At 41.0% G+C, this 14893-nt stretch overlaps 1 protein-coding gene across 1 annotated transcript; it reads right to left on the reverse strand.

Annotated features, from left to right (window-relative positions):
- Positions 1-325: 325 nt before the first annotated feature.
- On the reverse strand, positions 326-14184 carry RNPEP (arginyl aminopeptidase). Its single transcript, XM_081323357.1, has 11 exons — positions 13758-14184; positions 8933-9073; positions 8038-8186; positions 7238-7354; positions 6269-6504; positions 5654-5767; positions 4972-5084; positions 3720-3828; positions 1716-1940; positions 1124-1266; positions 326-853 (listed from the first exon to the last, which is right to left on the reverse strand). The coding sequence occupies exons 1-11, from the start codon at positions 14148-14150 to the stop codon at positions 689-691; spliced, it is 1905 nt and encodes a 634-aa protein (XP_081179483.1). The 5' UTR covers positions 14151-14184; the 3' UTR covers positions 326-688.
- Between the last annotated feature and the right edge of the window lie 709 nt (positions 14185-14893).

The raw sequence follows: 14893 nt of genomic DNA on the forward strand, positions 1-14893 counted from the left end.
TGGATTATTGTCTTGTGCCTTTTTCAGCAAAATAAAAGGGTCTCAGTCAAACATCTTTAAAATTATAGCCAGCTGGGCCTGTTTTGGGCCTGCTGGTGAGGCCCATGAGCATAAGTAAGGACTCCAGAAAAAAAAGGTGACCCAGCCAACTACATAGTTCCTTCATATTTGTGAGAGGAGTTCCTCTGCCCAGCAGTGTAACTGATGCAAGGAATAATATATGTTAACTTAAAATTTGTAGCAAGAGACAAGGAAAAAAAATCTAGGAATGATCAGGTAGTGTACAAATACTGAAAAAATAAATGAATTCTCACACAACTCAAACTGAAAAATCACAGATAAAAATTTATTAGCGCCAATACCAAATGATAGCTATTTTTAATTGAAATAAGCATATTGCTATTATCTTTTAATTTACTTGGAAACAATGTTTACATTTGCATTTTCTACATTTTCAAAATTTACAAAGAAAAAAACAAAGTTCTTTTATCCAGCAAGTTAACCACAAGAAAAGATTAAGAGCTTTAATCTCTTAAAATTTCCAGCATTAAATCAAAAGAAGATTGAGATTAGTCCTGTATACCAGCAAAAGTTTTGAAAACAGCCTTTATTTCTTCTAACCTTTAATCCCTCCCACAGATCACTCACAGTCATTCATACAAACTGCTTTGTATTTGCGGCTTTCTTCCTAGCTTTCTTCAGTGTTCAAACCTAAGATCTTTTTAACATAGTTCTGAACATTAACATGAAGCTGGGAAGCAGTGGATGAAAATACTTCCATGGCCAATGCTTGAGCTGTTTCTGAGCCACTCATCATGGCCCGGTAGATGGGAAGGGTATACTTCTGTTTTCCCTGGAATAAAAACAGAGTAACTTACTGATAAGCTAATAGCATCCTGCATTTTTTAGGAAGGTAGCAATAATCTCCAAACCTTTCTTTTCCACATATAGAAGTGTTTAGTATACTGAAAGAGAGGTGGATTTTGTATCTAAGAAATAGACAAGACTGGGACTCTAATAATAATAAGACAGTGATCTGTTGCTGGATAGAAACAGAAAAAAGATTCTGACAAAGCTACAGCAACTTTGTGTTTTAGTAAATAGAGCAACATCAAGCACCAACCTGGTTGTGAAGAAAGTCTTTCACTTGATCAAAACCTGCTTCATGATTATTTTTGAGCACAATTTGGGACCAACGAAGACGCAGCTCAGCATTCTGTGCTTTAGAGATCTTAGGATACAAGATGCTCATCTTCTCAACATGCCCTTAATATGAAAGGACAATCAAATTAATTTTTTTCTCAGGAGTGCTCCAGACAATGACATTCTTTAATTATTTTTAATAGTCGCAGTGCTTACCTTTTACACATATTTGATAGCATGTGTCAGATTACTTATTGTATATTATGCATTCCAGATTCCCATTTCATCTCCTCAATATACCCATGCTTTCTCCTTTTTTCAAGTGCTTCTACTGATTTTTCAAGTGCAATAAGATTTTTGTATATCTAATAACTAGCATGATTACCTGTTTGAATGCTATTTTGTTTTAGTTTTTGTAATCACTGTCAAAGGAAAGGCAAATTCCAGGATCTTTCTCTCATACCCAGGAAATCTCTAGTTCCTAGAACTATCGGCTTGCACCCCATTAGGTCAGCTTCCGTAAAGCTTATAGAGCTGTGGTCAATCCTTCATTTTAGCAAAAGGTGTCTCACCATCGGGCAGAGGCGATTTCTGCAAGATATTATCTAGGAAATAGGCCAGCTGGTAGGTCTTCCATGCAGAGATATCTAGTGCTCTAATTGCCTCCATATCATGGTCAGGAACTGCCCAGAGTTCTGCCAGTTTCTCTGCTGGCTTCATCAACTCCTCTCCAGGTGAAAGATCAGGAAGGTATGGCGGCCAACCAGGTATATTCAGCCATCGGTCAAATTCAAAACCTGCCATTGGAAGGGAAAGGGGAAAAAAACTACTTATTGGATATTGATATTGGAATCCATATCAGTAATTAATGTAATTGCTACTAAAGCTTTCAGTAACACAATTTAATTTCTGAAGTACATCACGTACATTATCCCAGTTCTTCTTCCATCTGTGTCCAAGAAATATTTTTTTACTAGCACAGAAAAATAAAATAAAAATAAAAATAAAAACCACTATGGTCATTCATATCCCAGCAAGCAATCCACAATATCAGCCTTTTAGTTCCTCTGGGATACTTTGTCATGACAGAACAGGCACATTGCTTCCAATCTTCAAACAAAGCAACATAACAGAAGCTGGTGTCCATGTACTTACATTCACATGAATCTATGTTCATTTATTTTTGATTCTTATTCAAACTGAAATTAGCAAATCCTGAAAGAGAATCACTTGTCCGCCAAGGATTAGGCTTCGTTTAAGAATAAAAGGCATGCCACATATAGATCTAGACTTGTTAATAACATCTTGATGTCTTGCTGCTTTAAAGTTCCAGTCTATTTTGTGTGGTCTACTACAGATTAAAGATAGATTCCCTAAATAAATGTGCTTCCTGATATCTCGTCTTTGGGCAAGATGCATGCTTCATTACAGATTCGTAATCTGTGCATTCTATTGATGAAACATTCAATAGAAGCAAATATGCTTAGCAGATTGCCAATGACCAATGTTTTTATAAATAATAGCATTTTTGGAAAGCTGTATTTTTCCTTAGACAAGATGCAGTGTACATTGGTAGAATATATTCCCCTCGTGATATTTTGTTCATACCACCTCCTTACTCATTGCTTTAATGCAAGAATAAACTTGAAGCAGAAAAAGAGAGGATCCAATAGGCACTTAAAAGGCTCTCCTCCCTAATGCTTCCTAATTAAACATGTTCTCCCAGGTTATTTTAATTTAGAAAGAAATGGGCATTGAGACTTTGTAGGCAATGTATACATTTCCTTAAGCATGTTCTCTTCAACTGCCTTCCTCAAATGTATAAGATTTCAATTTTCATAATTTCCAACTTTGCGTAATCACTTTGGGGAAGTTTTAAACCAAATAAATAATTTGTGAGAAACAGTGAGTTGGAAAGAATAAAGTTTAAAAACATCCTGTTAACCTCCTTTTAGGGTTAAGGCTATATTTGTATGATTAAGAATGTTCCTGTCATCAGATATCAGAAACAATATTTGGCACAATGACAATGTTCTGAACTGCAAGCTTTCTATACATGATGGTAGCAGATCACCTGCAACTGTATAGTTAATTTGCGACCTGAGAATAATCCTTTATGCATAAAGTCTGAAAATTACTCCTCCCTCCAGCCTTGGAATTGCTGCTGGCAAAGAGCAGCTGTTTGGCTTATTATAAGAGCACTTTCTATGAGTGTTCACTACACAGATGCTGCTGAGTTCAGCAGTATTGCCACAAGGCCTTTTTCCAGGAACTAAGGCAGGATGTTGTCCAACTGACTTCTTTATTCTGACCTGAACTGCGGTCAGGCAGAACCTTTAAAGACAGCATTTGCTATTTTTAGCTTATGGGAACTAGCACACAATCTCCAATAAAAATACAACCAGATTGGGAGCTGAGGGCAAAAGAGTAAAATAACTCAGCAGAATTGAATTATTCTGGCCACAGGAGACAGGAAAACAATTGCTACCTGGAGTTAGGAAAAACTGGAAAATTTCTGCTGGCAAAGGCTTGTGGCAATTCTGAATGATTTTTTAATCTATAATATCTCTGCTGACCTGGAATGGTGTCCACCCCTTGCTTCTTCAATTCTGGGAAATATTTCAAGTAGAATTCGAGGGCGTCATTTGCTGTGATGCTCTGAAATTTGAACTGGTTCACATAAGCCTGCCACAAAAAGAAACTTGCCTGAATTACTTTGAATTCTGCTGGTTCATCTCTGGCTTTTCAGCCCTTCTTAGAAGCCTTCTTTGCATACAATTACCCTTTGTATAAAACTACCCTGCCTAATTCAAGTTCAGCTTACTTCCACCTCTTAGGTTTTAGTGTGAGAACTATGTATCTCAACTTTAAAACAAATTTGATGACCTTTTCAATTTCCCAAACCTTGAAAACCTGAAAAGCCAACTTTTCACATCATCTGGAAGACACACTTGCTCACTTTATTAGCTTGCCATTCCTGAAAATCTGGTAACACTGAAGACTTCCTATGTGCTATTTATGCAGCCAATTATTATGCCTTTCCCTGGAGAGGCAGCACAAAAAAAATTAGCCTGCTCCTCTAACATCTTCAGGTTTGGAGTCTTCTTGCTTCAATCCAATTTGAATTATAATAGCAAAATGAACTCTGATTTGCTTGGGAACATGCTTTTAACTGAATGGCATGCTACAACCATGCTCCAAAAGCTGTTGGTTCAGACAGAAAAGAATTTAAATAGATATGCTGAATCAGAGCACAGATCTATGTATACCAACATACTCTTAGGAAGTGTGTGTGTCTGTTTGTAAAGAGATGCTTAAGGAATTCCTACCACAGGACATGAACCTCATAGCACTCACCTCCTTACCCATTTTCCTCAGCAACTGATACTAAGAGACAAATTGAACTTGGACCTGTCTAATTTCCTTTTAAAACCTTCAGATTGGTAACCATTGATGTGACTACAAAGCTCATAGTGAACAATGCCTTTTATCTCCCTTCAATAGGGGAGAATAATGAGACCACTCATTGTCATGTCAAAAAAGGTAAAAAAAATATCCTTTATCATGCATAATTTTCTACACTACTTTCTACACTACACTATTTTCTGGCACTACAATCATGTATCTCCAGCAAAACTTTCATCCTCTCTACAGTTCTGTATCTTTACCTGATGTACCTGATGTACAATTCTAGATCAGGATATATGATGAGATACAAAGATCAGGACTGTATGCATCTTTCTAAACACAATACAAAGCAGCATACCTTGAAAATACACACTGAGACATCTGCAAAGTACAAACAAATTCCAGGCTAACATACAGTACCTGCAGAAAAGCATCAAACTTAGGCTGATCCCCCACAAGGTGGGCAAGGTATGAGACAAAACAGTAGCCCTTTTCATAAGGAGTTTCATTATATGTATCTTCAGGATCAACACCTGAAAGGAACAAATATATAATTATCTTTTTAAACTGGGAAGAATAATTTCACTAGAAATAATAAAATATGGAACTCAACCCTGACTGCTCTTTAGAAGGCCAGATCCTGAAGTTGAAACTCAAATACTTTGGCCACCTTATGAGAAGGAAGGACTCACTGGAGAAGAGCCTAATGCTGGGAAAGATTGAGGGCAAGAGAAGAAGAGGACGACAGAGAATGAGGTGGCTGGATGGAGTCACTGAAGCAGTAGGCGTGAGCTTAAATGGACTCCAGAAGATGGTGGAGGACAGGAAGGCCTGTAGGGGTCGCGATGGGTCGGATACAACTTCACAGCTAACAACAACAAATATTAATATTCCACAACTGGTTCTCTGGGAAGTGAAATGAATATGAGACAAAGAGCTGGCTAGCTGCCAGAAGGATGAGTCACAAAGGTGTACGCTCCAGAGATAACTATGGAAGCTATGACTTCTGGGAGTTGAATTCAATACAGGAATTGTGGGTGTTGTACTTCACACATATTAAAGTTGCCAAGTTTGAAAAACACTGCTTTAGATCAACACAGACCTGGTTCGATTTGCACCCTGAGCTTATTGAGAGGATGTTCTTCCCCAACATTGTCCATGTGCTGACGAAGCAAAGCTCTCCCGATAGCAGCTTCCAAGGAAGTATAAGCAGCACCTAATTTTAGGGGAAATCAACAGGAACAACTAGGTTATGAAGCCTCTGGCAACTGCCAAGCAATAAAACCCAAACTGCCACCTTGGTGCTCTGGAATCAACCGTCAACCATAGTTATGACATGGTCATTAGAAGAGCAGCCACAGGGACACAAGAATGCACTGGTACAACTTTGCCAGGCAAGGTAAATCCTATTGGGAATGCAATAAAAACAAAAACCCTGAACCCCCTTCTCTCAACGGAGGCATATATTGAACCATAAACTAATTCAGCTTGCCAGTCCTCAAGGTAGATGTCTAGAAGTCCATTGGGTGCATTTAAGAGGTATACAGTATAGCTCTTTTAGGCAAATGAATCACTTAGCTACAGCATTTCTCTATTTAATACTGAAAACAGAATGTAGATACTCTGGAAGTTGCCAGCCAAACATACCCGGAGGTTGCCAGGATAGAGAAGGCTGAATTATAGACGTTGCCATGGGCACTGATTATCAACCACTCACCATAGAGTGTTGCAGAAATCCTCCTTTGGGCATACATGGTGAAGCCCTCGTTCAGCCAGAATTCCCCCCAATGGGCATTGGTGACCAGATTTCCAAACCAACTATGTGAGATTTCATGGATGATCACATCTGCCAGGGAACGATCACCAGCCAATAGACAGGGTGTCACAAAGGTGATACAGGGGTTTTCCATTCCCCCAAATGGGAATGAAGGTGGCATAAACAGGACATCGTATCTGTCAGAAGCAAACAGCGTTAGTCAGGAGGATACTACTCTAATATGTTCTTATATACAACATTGCAATGTTGAGGTTATCCTGCCAATTTCAGCTAGCAAAATCCAAATTTAAAACAAATATATACCAGACTTCTCAAGCATTTTCACCTTGCTAAGGTTGCACCAGTCCCATTTTCTTACATGAGAAATGACTCTACTGCCTTTATAAAATTCTCCTCCTTCTCTCATCAACTCTCTGGGTCTTTATCCAACGTTTTTGCATTGAGCATGTTTGGGCCGGAGATTCACATTGAGGTAGAAATGTGCAGCATTTCAGAATCGATGCAAAAAAGGTTTTGGCATACCTAAACTTATTAAACAAAACATAACTTTTCTGGCAACTGTGCTACAACCGAGTGTTATGTGAGCATCTCTTAGTGGTGCAAAGCTTTTTTTCCTTGAAAAGCAGGTGACAGATGAAACAAGAAATTTGATTCAAGAGATGGACATACAGGGTATGCATCTTTTCCAGATTCATGTATTCTAGATATGCGTTGGGACTACTAAGCTGGGGAACTCTTCAAGTGCTACCCCAATACCAGACTTGGGGATGCAGGGCCCCCCAATTGCCCCCACCTTCCCTTTTTTAGTGAAAAACGGATGTAACTCTGTCTGTGATTCTCTTTGGGAAAACAGATGCTTTTCTGAGAATGCTTTCCTTTTTGAAACAGGTTCAGTAATGAAAGGGGTACCTTTCCCATACGTATGGCCCAAAAATCTTCTCTCCAGTGGTAAGAAATTCTTCAATCACACCTTCATACTCTTTCTTAGCAGCTTCAATCAGGCAGGGCTCAGCCCAGACATGACTCCTGGGGGAAAAGCAAAAAAAATGGCAGGGAGGTCAGCCTAAGAGGGAAGACAATAGCCCTAACCCTGCAAGCAGGGAGGCACAACATACATTATTGTGTACCCTTGGATGTCCATGGAACAAAATTTCAGGGTCAGGCAGAAATAAGCAAAGTGCAACGTGGCTTTTTGTTTAGAAGCAGAAAACAATTATTTATTCTTCTTAAGTGCTGGCTGATCATATTCAGGGCCTGATGCAAATCTCAGCTTGTACACACATGCACTCCTCACTACCCTAGTTAAAAAGACTTCTACTGAATAATGCTGAAGGGCAAGATTATATTGCTGTTGCCACATGGTCCTGGGAAAATATGAGGCTGCTTTAAAGAGCTGCACTCAGGAGCTGCAATGGTGCCCCCGTAAGCTTCGGCACTCTTTTCCAGAATCGAATCTGAAGGACTATCCAGACCTGTTAGGGAGGAGTGGAGTAAGAAGCCACTTTGAGAGACAAGGCCAGTGGGTGGTATAAGGACTTCTCCTTGTGCTCCACCACTCCCCCCCCCCCGATTGCAAGAAGAGCATTCACTCAACTATCCACCACTCTCAAGGGAAGCTAGATTGCCAGTAGCCTTCCTTTTTCAACTGGAGAAAGAGTGGTCTTGATTATCCTTCTTGGATTAAGATGAGAGGTATATTTGCCTTTTACCTTGGTCCCACTTCTGCTGAAACAATGTCCCCAACGACCAGGGCCACCAAATAAGAAGGGATAGGATGAGGCATCTCAAAGAAGAAAGTGTTTCCCTTCTGCTTCTCCCTGGTAATTGCACTCATCACAGCAGTGAAGCCCTCAGGGACCTAGAAAAAGAAAAAAAAAGAATGCCTAGTATGGCTTTGGGAAGAAGGATTAGCCTTTTTCACTTTCTTCTTAATGAAAAGGAGTGAGGATTTTTTTTCCCTACAAATGGACAGAATATGCAAATGCTATTGCTGTGTAGATGACATAGCAATGTGCACAATGTACAGGAGCTGACCTCCAGCAGAACCCCCGTCTCTCAAAATCAAAAGACCTCCTTTTAGAAAGAAGCTTGCAACTGAAGATTCAAGAAGCAACAGTTATGCAAAAGGAAAGTGAAAACTGTGGCAATTGGAAAACAAAGTTGATATTATTTATGGTCTAGGCAACCTCGGCTCTTTTATGACTCAAGGACTTCAACTCCCAGAATTCCTGAGTCAGTATAGCTGACTCAGGAATTCTGGGAGTTGAAGTCCATGAGTCATAAAAGAGCCGAGGTTGCCTACCCCTGGTCTATACCATGGGAAGTACACAGTAGAAAATATAGCTTTGAAAAGTCTCATTTGCTCCGCTTTGTATAACCCAGCTATTGGGGCATATTCAAAGCAAACAAGGTGAAACAGGGTAATATGATGCATGACCTCAGGCTTTGAAAGCCCTATGAATGCCACCTTGTTGGAAAAAAGTGAGAGATAGCATTTTAAAAAAAAGTGTTGCAATTTTTCCTGTAATGAATTCTAGTTTTTAAACACACTTAACTATGGGGTTTAAGCACGCTCTCCACCGGTATAGTTAGGGAGTTCCTTACCTTTATAATAGCTGAATATGAACTTTTAACTGCAGGAGTGTCAAAGCAGGGGAAGACAGACCTATTTAGAACAGCTTGGCCTTGAGTGTACATGTAGGGCTTCTGTTTTCCTGCAGTCTGTTCTGGCGTAAGCCAACATACCTGCCAGGAAACAAAAACAGATTTCCATAAAGAATGAGAGTCTTTGAAAGTGAGCAGAGCCTGCCTTCTTAGAAGCTGGAGAATGAAATTCGGGGAAAATGGACCAGTGGAGCACAAGAAAGCCAGAGGTATTAAAACAACAACAACAACAGCCTTCCCTTCTAGGCAGTTTCATTCATTTTTTTCATTTATTGGATTTCTATACCGCCCTTCTCCCTAGGGACTCAGGGCGGTTCACAGGGCATATATAAATAGGTATACAAAAATTTAAAAAGAATTAAACCATGCCCAATTAAAATACAGCAATAGTAAAATAATAAAACCAATTAGAAAACCCATATTCCCCTTCAGGCCAGACCAGCTAACTCGAACAAGTGGGTCTTCAACCCGCGACGGAAGGATCGGAGGTCCGATGCCATCCGGAGCTCAACCGGCAGTTGGTTCCATAGTGCCGGGGCACCCACAGAGAAGGCCCTCCCCCTGGGGGCCACCAGTCGACATTCCCTGACTGGAGGCACCCTGAGGAGGCCCTCTCTGTGGGCACGCACAGGGCGGAGGGGAGTTTGATGAGAATACAAAGAGAAAATCTATAAAAATGGGCACAGGATCAAACTATCATGCTCTCTTGATGCTACTCCGATTTCTACCAACCTTTCCAAAGAACAAACAAATCTTCATTAGACACAGTCATCTCTTTGCCAAAGCAAGGATCATTTTGATATCACTCTCCACCTGATGCCAGTGTAAGCTGAAAATTATTGGAAGGATTACCTCTTCCTGATTACTTCCACCCATCCTGTCAGGTCCAGCAGAAGAGACATGCTCGAAGTCCATCTGCTAAGGAATTACTGTACATTTGGTAGAATCTGAGAGATGGGTATTTGACTGCCCTGTAAGACTGCCTTGTAAGACTGGTCCCCTTCTTGGTGTCCTTTGAGAAGTCCCTTAAAGTCTGATTGCCAAGAGGCCTTGGGATCCCCCAGAAATGGGTTTTAACAAGATGAGTAAATTGTAATATTAATGCCCTTCCTACCATTCTGAGGATTTTTTAAAATAATATTTGTTTTAATTTTAGAATATTTTTGTGATTGTTTTAATGGCTTTATTGCCCAGAGTCTGTGAGATGGGTGGCTTATAAATATGATAGAGACAGACAGACAATTTCATTGACATAAAAGTCAATGAAAACTAAAATTGTTCAGACTCATCTGGACTTAGAAATAAGGATTCATCACATACCCAAATCTTTTAGCTGTGCAATCCAAATCTTCAGCTTTCCAGAAGGGCTGCTGTGAACTATTTCTAACAGAATTGATCACCTGGGCTCACCTGGTTCTTAATTTATTTCCACAAAGCATATTAAAGCAAATCAATATTGCAAAGGTTAGAGGTGTCAGGTTTAAGAAAGGCTAAGGAAAAGAAATTTTTCTTTTCTTACAGATGAGTAAATCTGTAATGCAGCTGTAGCTGATAGTTTTAAAACTGAAACATATATCAGTATGAGCTTTGCCTAAACAAAATCTAGGTTTTATTTTTAATGTTAGCAACATTAAGGCATCTGGCCCCCAAATTACCAAATGAAGTATAAATACAGCGATTGGGGTGGGAGACATAAGAACAGAAGCAGTGCCTTGCTAGATCAGACCCCTGGCCCATCTTTAGATAGTCTTAAGAGTTAAGACTGCAGTTGGGACCAGAATTGCCTGTCATAAGAAATATGGTCATAAAGCATGATGCGACGTGAACGACAGTGACAGCAATCCAGGCAATCTTGGTTGTTTCGTAGTAAATCCAGACAGACTGGGTTGCTAAGCAGGAAGCAGAAGGAGTCCCAGATAAAGAGAATGAGGTGCCAAGAGTATGTGGGAGGCCTTAGGAGGCCTAGTACAGGCCATGCATGAGTTTGGGGAGGTGAGTGTGTGGAGTGGAGTGCAAGCTCAGTAAGGCCAGGGAAACAGCACATGGGATGTGTGTATGTGTGGGAGTACAGAGACACTGGGGAAAGAGGGCTTGGGGAAAATGTGAGAGAACGGGGGGAAAGAGGACATGGTATGTGTGAGCAAAGAAAGGCTGAGGATCTATGGAGATTCTCAGTATCCAGGTCATGTTTGTCCCAAAGATGCTAAGAACTGAAGAAGCTTCTTGGATGAGAAGAGAAATGTTTTCAAAGAAAAAAAACAAGTAAGTCCAGTTGCCTTTTGAAAAAAAAACACCTTTAGGACAGCCAGGGGTGGGGGAGACTGATCTGAGTGACTTTCCTGCCAGCTACCCCATTGATTTTATTTGCGGGAAGCCATGGAACGCTGTAAGCAAACTGATTAGTAACCTGATTGATAAGGGCTTGAATTTTATTCTGCAACAGCTGGAACTTCAAGGATATTTGCAAGTCCCTTTGTTAAACACCACTGTACCTTTGAATGGTCACTGAATGAATGGTCATTACTCAAGGACTACCTATAGTCTAGCAGTCTATTCTCACAGTGGCCAACCAGCTACACAAGCAAGCCGAACGGTTTTCCAATAGATGGCCTTTGGGCGCAGTCATACTAACATCCAGGCTAACAGCCACTGATCCCAATGATTTCCAAGAATTTGTCCAACCCTTTTTTGAAGTCAGCCAAACTGGTAATCAGCACATCTCAAGGTAGCAAATTCCAAAGTTTAATGATGCATTGTGTAAAGTTAGATGGCACAAATCTGCATAATGGGAGCCAATTCCAAATTGCATCACGGGTAGAGATATGGATACCAATTTGCTCACGCATACACCATCACGAAGCAGTCAATGTTAGGGAAACAAAATAGTCTGCTTAGGGAACATATCAACCTTTGCAAGGAAGCCTTTATTTTGCATGGTACTCCTCAGCTGAAGTACAAACCATCTTTGACACAAACCTCTTCCAATCCCAAGTCCCCAGCAATCACTGGATCACACTACTGATTAATGGTTATTTGGGGATTATGCCATCAATTTATTTATTTATTTATTTAATACTATTTCTATACCGCCCTTCTCCCGAAGGACTCAGGGCGGTGAACAGGGCAAGAATAAAAATACAAATTACAAAAGTTAAAACAAGATTAAATAAATGCCCACATACTAAAATACATCATTAAAACCTAATAAAAATGTTTATATCAATGTTTATATCATATATATATATATATATATATATATATATATATATATATATATATATATATATATATATATATATATATATATATATATATATATATATATATATATATAGTGATCCTTTTGTGAACGGGTAGTGGCTTTGTAAAACCACTTTTACCCAGTTTTAGGTACTTTACCCAGGTTTGGGGAAGGACTAGTCTAAACATATCTGGAGGACACCAGATTGGGGAAGGCATCTTTATTTTTAAAGGAACACAGTCAGTACAGATTAAGTCAGCCAACATAACTTGGCACCCATCTGTATGGCAGTCCCACTTTACAGAAATTGCACTGCTCTGGGCCATTTTAATTTTTGCTTTGGAGTTTTCCCTAAATAGGACAGGAAGTGCCAAGCTTATTTTGCTCCCAGCAAAAATGGAGGAGGCAGAGGTTAAGTTAAAAAAAAGCACACAAAGGAAGGCTGCCTTAGTTTTTGCTGCAGGTCTGATTCAGTTTTCCTCTCCATGGGTTTTTTTATTTTATTTTATTTTTATTTTAATTCCATTTATATCCCGCCCTTCTCCGAAGACTCAGGGCGGCTTACAAGCTTAGCAGTAGCCTTCATTCTATGTATATGCCTGCTTATTAGGGCTTTCACACACACACCCCAAGCGGCATTATTACAAAGTCAGCTTAATTGCCCCCAACAATCTGGGTTGGACTACATCTCCTATCATTCCCAGCCAGTGTGTCAAAGGGAGGAAGGGGAATGGCAGTTAGAAAAGCTCCCAATTGAGAGCACGGCAACAGATCAAAGGAAGGGATGATGATAATTCACACAGAGATAAAAAGGGCGAAAGGTTTGTGCAGCCTCTCCACCTTCTTTGGCAAACAACTGAAATCACATCACAGCATCAGGATAATGAGAGAAGCAAATATTAAGAAGACGAAAGGCACTCAGGGTTAATACCATAAAGACAGCACTTATAGGAAAGGTAATGGTCTCCCTTAAACTGAGCTGATGACATCCCCATATTATTTCTTGGCAGCAGGACAAGAGTTGCTTTGTTTCCTTTTAAGACAACTTTGGACTCTCTTCTAATCTACAATTCTGGGATTTGTTAGTGGTGTCTCAGCCCTGTACCAATCAAATCTGAGCATGCTTACTTTACCCAAGGCCAAAGTCGGCTAAGTGTTGCCACCTATTAATTCATAAGCAGGCATATACATAGAATGAAGGCTACTGCTAAGCTTGTAAGCAGCCCTGAGTCTTCGGAGAAGGGCGGGATATAAATGGAATTAAAATAAAAATAAATAAATAAATAAAATAATAGCAAGATAGGATGGCATATTTAAGCTTAGGAATTAACTCCCCATTTTTCTAACAAACAGTGAAAACACTTATTTACTGAGAATTTAAGATGACACTCCTGAGCATGTGCAGAGCGCCTTTTTTCAATACGGAGCCATAAAAGGCGAGGTCGAGCTTTGCTCACTAGAGAAGCGAAAAGCTCCTCAACGCCAACCCGCTGTCCGGTCGCGCCGTCCGCCCCAGCCACTCACCCCGGGACCCCCTCCGGCCCGATAGGCGATCTCTAGCGCTATCGCGTCACCGCGTGTCAGAGGTTCAGGCAGGGAGACGTGCAACGCGGAGCCGTAACTGGCGAACGGGCGGTTCTGGAAAGAGACGGGGCGCAGCGCTCCCGGCTCTTGGCCTTTTTCTTCCCCGCCGCGGCTCTTCGGCGGTGCCAGACCAGCGCTCTCCACCTCCACGCTGGGATGCGAGTCCAAGACGATCTCGTTCACATGATCCCGCAGGCATGTCAACTCCAACCTCACCGAGCCTCGCAAATGCCCGGAACCCGCCGGTTCGAAATCGACGCGCAGAGCCAAGTGCAGATGCCGCAGCCGGAAGGAGTCGGCGCTACAAGCGGTCGCTGCGTCCCGGGACGCCATGACGAGCGGAATCCGGAGGCCCGCGGCAGCAACAGCAGCAGAGGAGGCGTTCCGGTGGGGAGTGGCAGGACGCTGGGAGGCTCAGCCCACGAGGAGGAGCAAGAGGAGAGTGTTGAAGCGTGGAGGAGGTTGCTGTGCTGACAAAGAAAAGACCAAAAAATCGTTTTCTAATTCTGTGACACTCCGGCTCTTAAGGGGGCAACAGTAGAGGTAGCTTGCTTGCTTGCTTGCTTGCTTGCTTGATTAATTAATTAATTAATTAATTAATTAATTAATTAATTAATTAATTAATTAATTAATTAATATTTATATCGCTGCTCAACTCACTTTACGAAGATAAAAACTCAATATAAAAATAAGCTATACCCTCCCTGCCCCTGCAACATCAATCAATCATTTACTGTACAAGAGAGCCCTAGCACTACAGGCCTTCTCTGCGGTTCAAGTGCTCTCTCTTAGACTTTGCCATGAATTGAAACCGCAGCTGACATCTTGATCCTGATTGCCCGTGCCCTTCAGTCCGGTGAAGTTACCCTGCATCACTGAGCAGATCTGCAAGAACGTGCCCAGTGATGCTTTCCCCATAGATGGAAGCCATCCAGTGTACGGCCCAAGACTGTCAGCCAACTGTGGAGCACCAAATCCATCTGCAGAACAAAGCATGTACATCAGCTCTGGAGAAAAAAGGCTGCTTCCACCATGCTATCTGGGCACTGGAGGAACACGTATTGTGGTCCCTCTCC

The sequence above is a fragment of the Vipera berus genome (assembly GCF_964194415.1).
Source record: "Vipera berus genome assembly, chromosome: 3".
NCBI classification, from domain to species: domain Eukaryota; kingdom Metazoa; phylum Chordata; class Lepidosauria; order Squamata; family Viperidae; genus Vipera; species Vipera berus.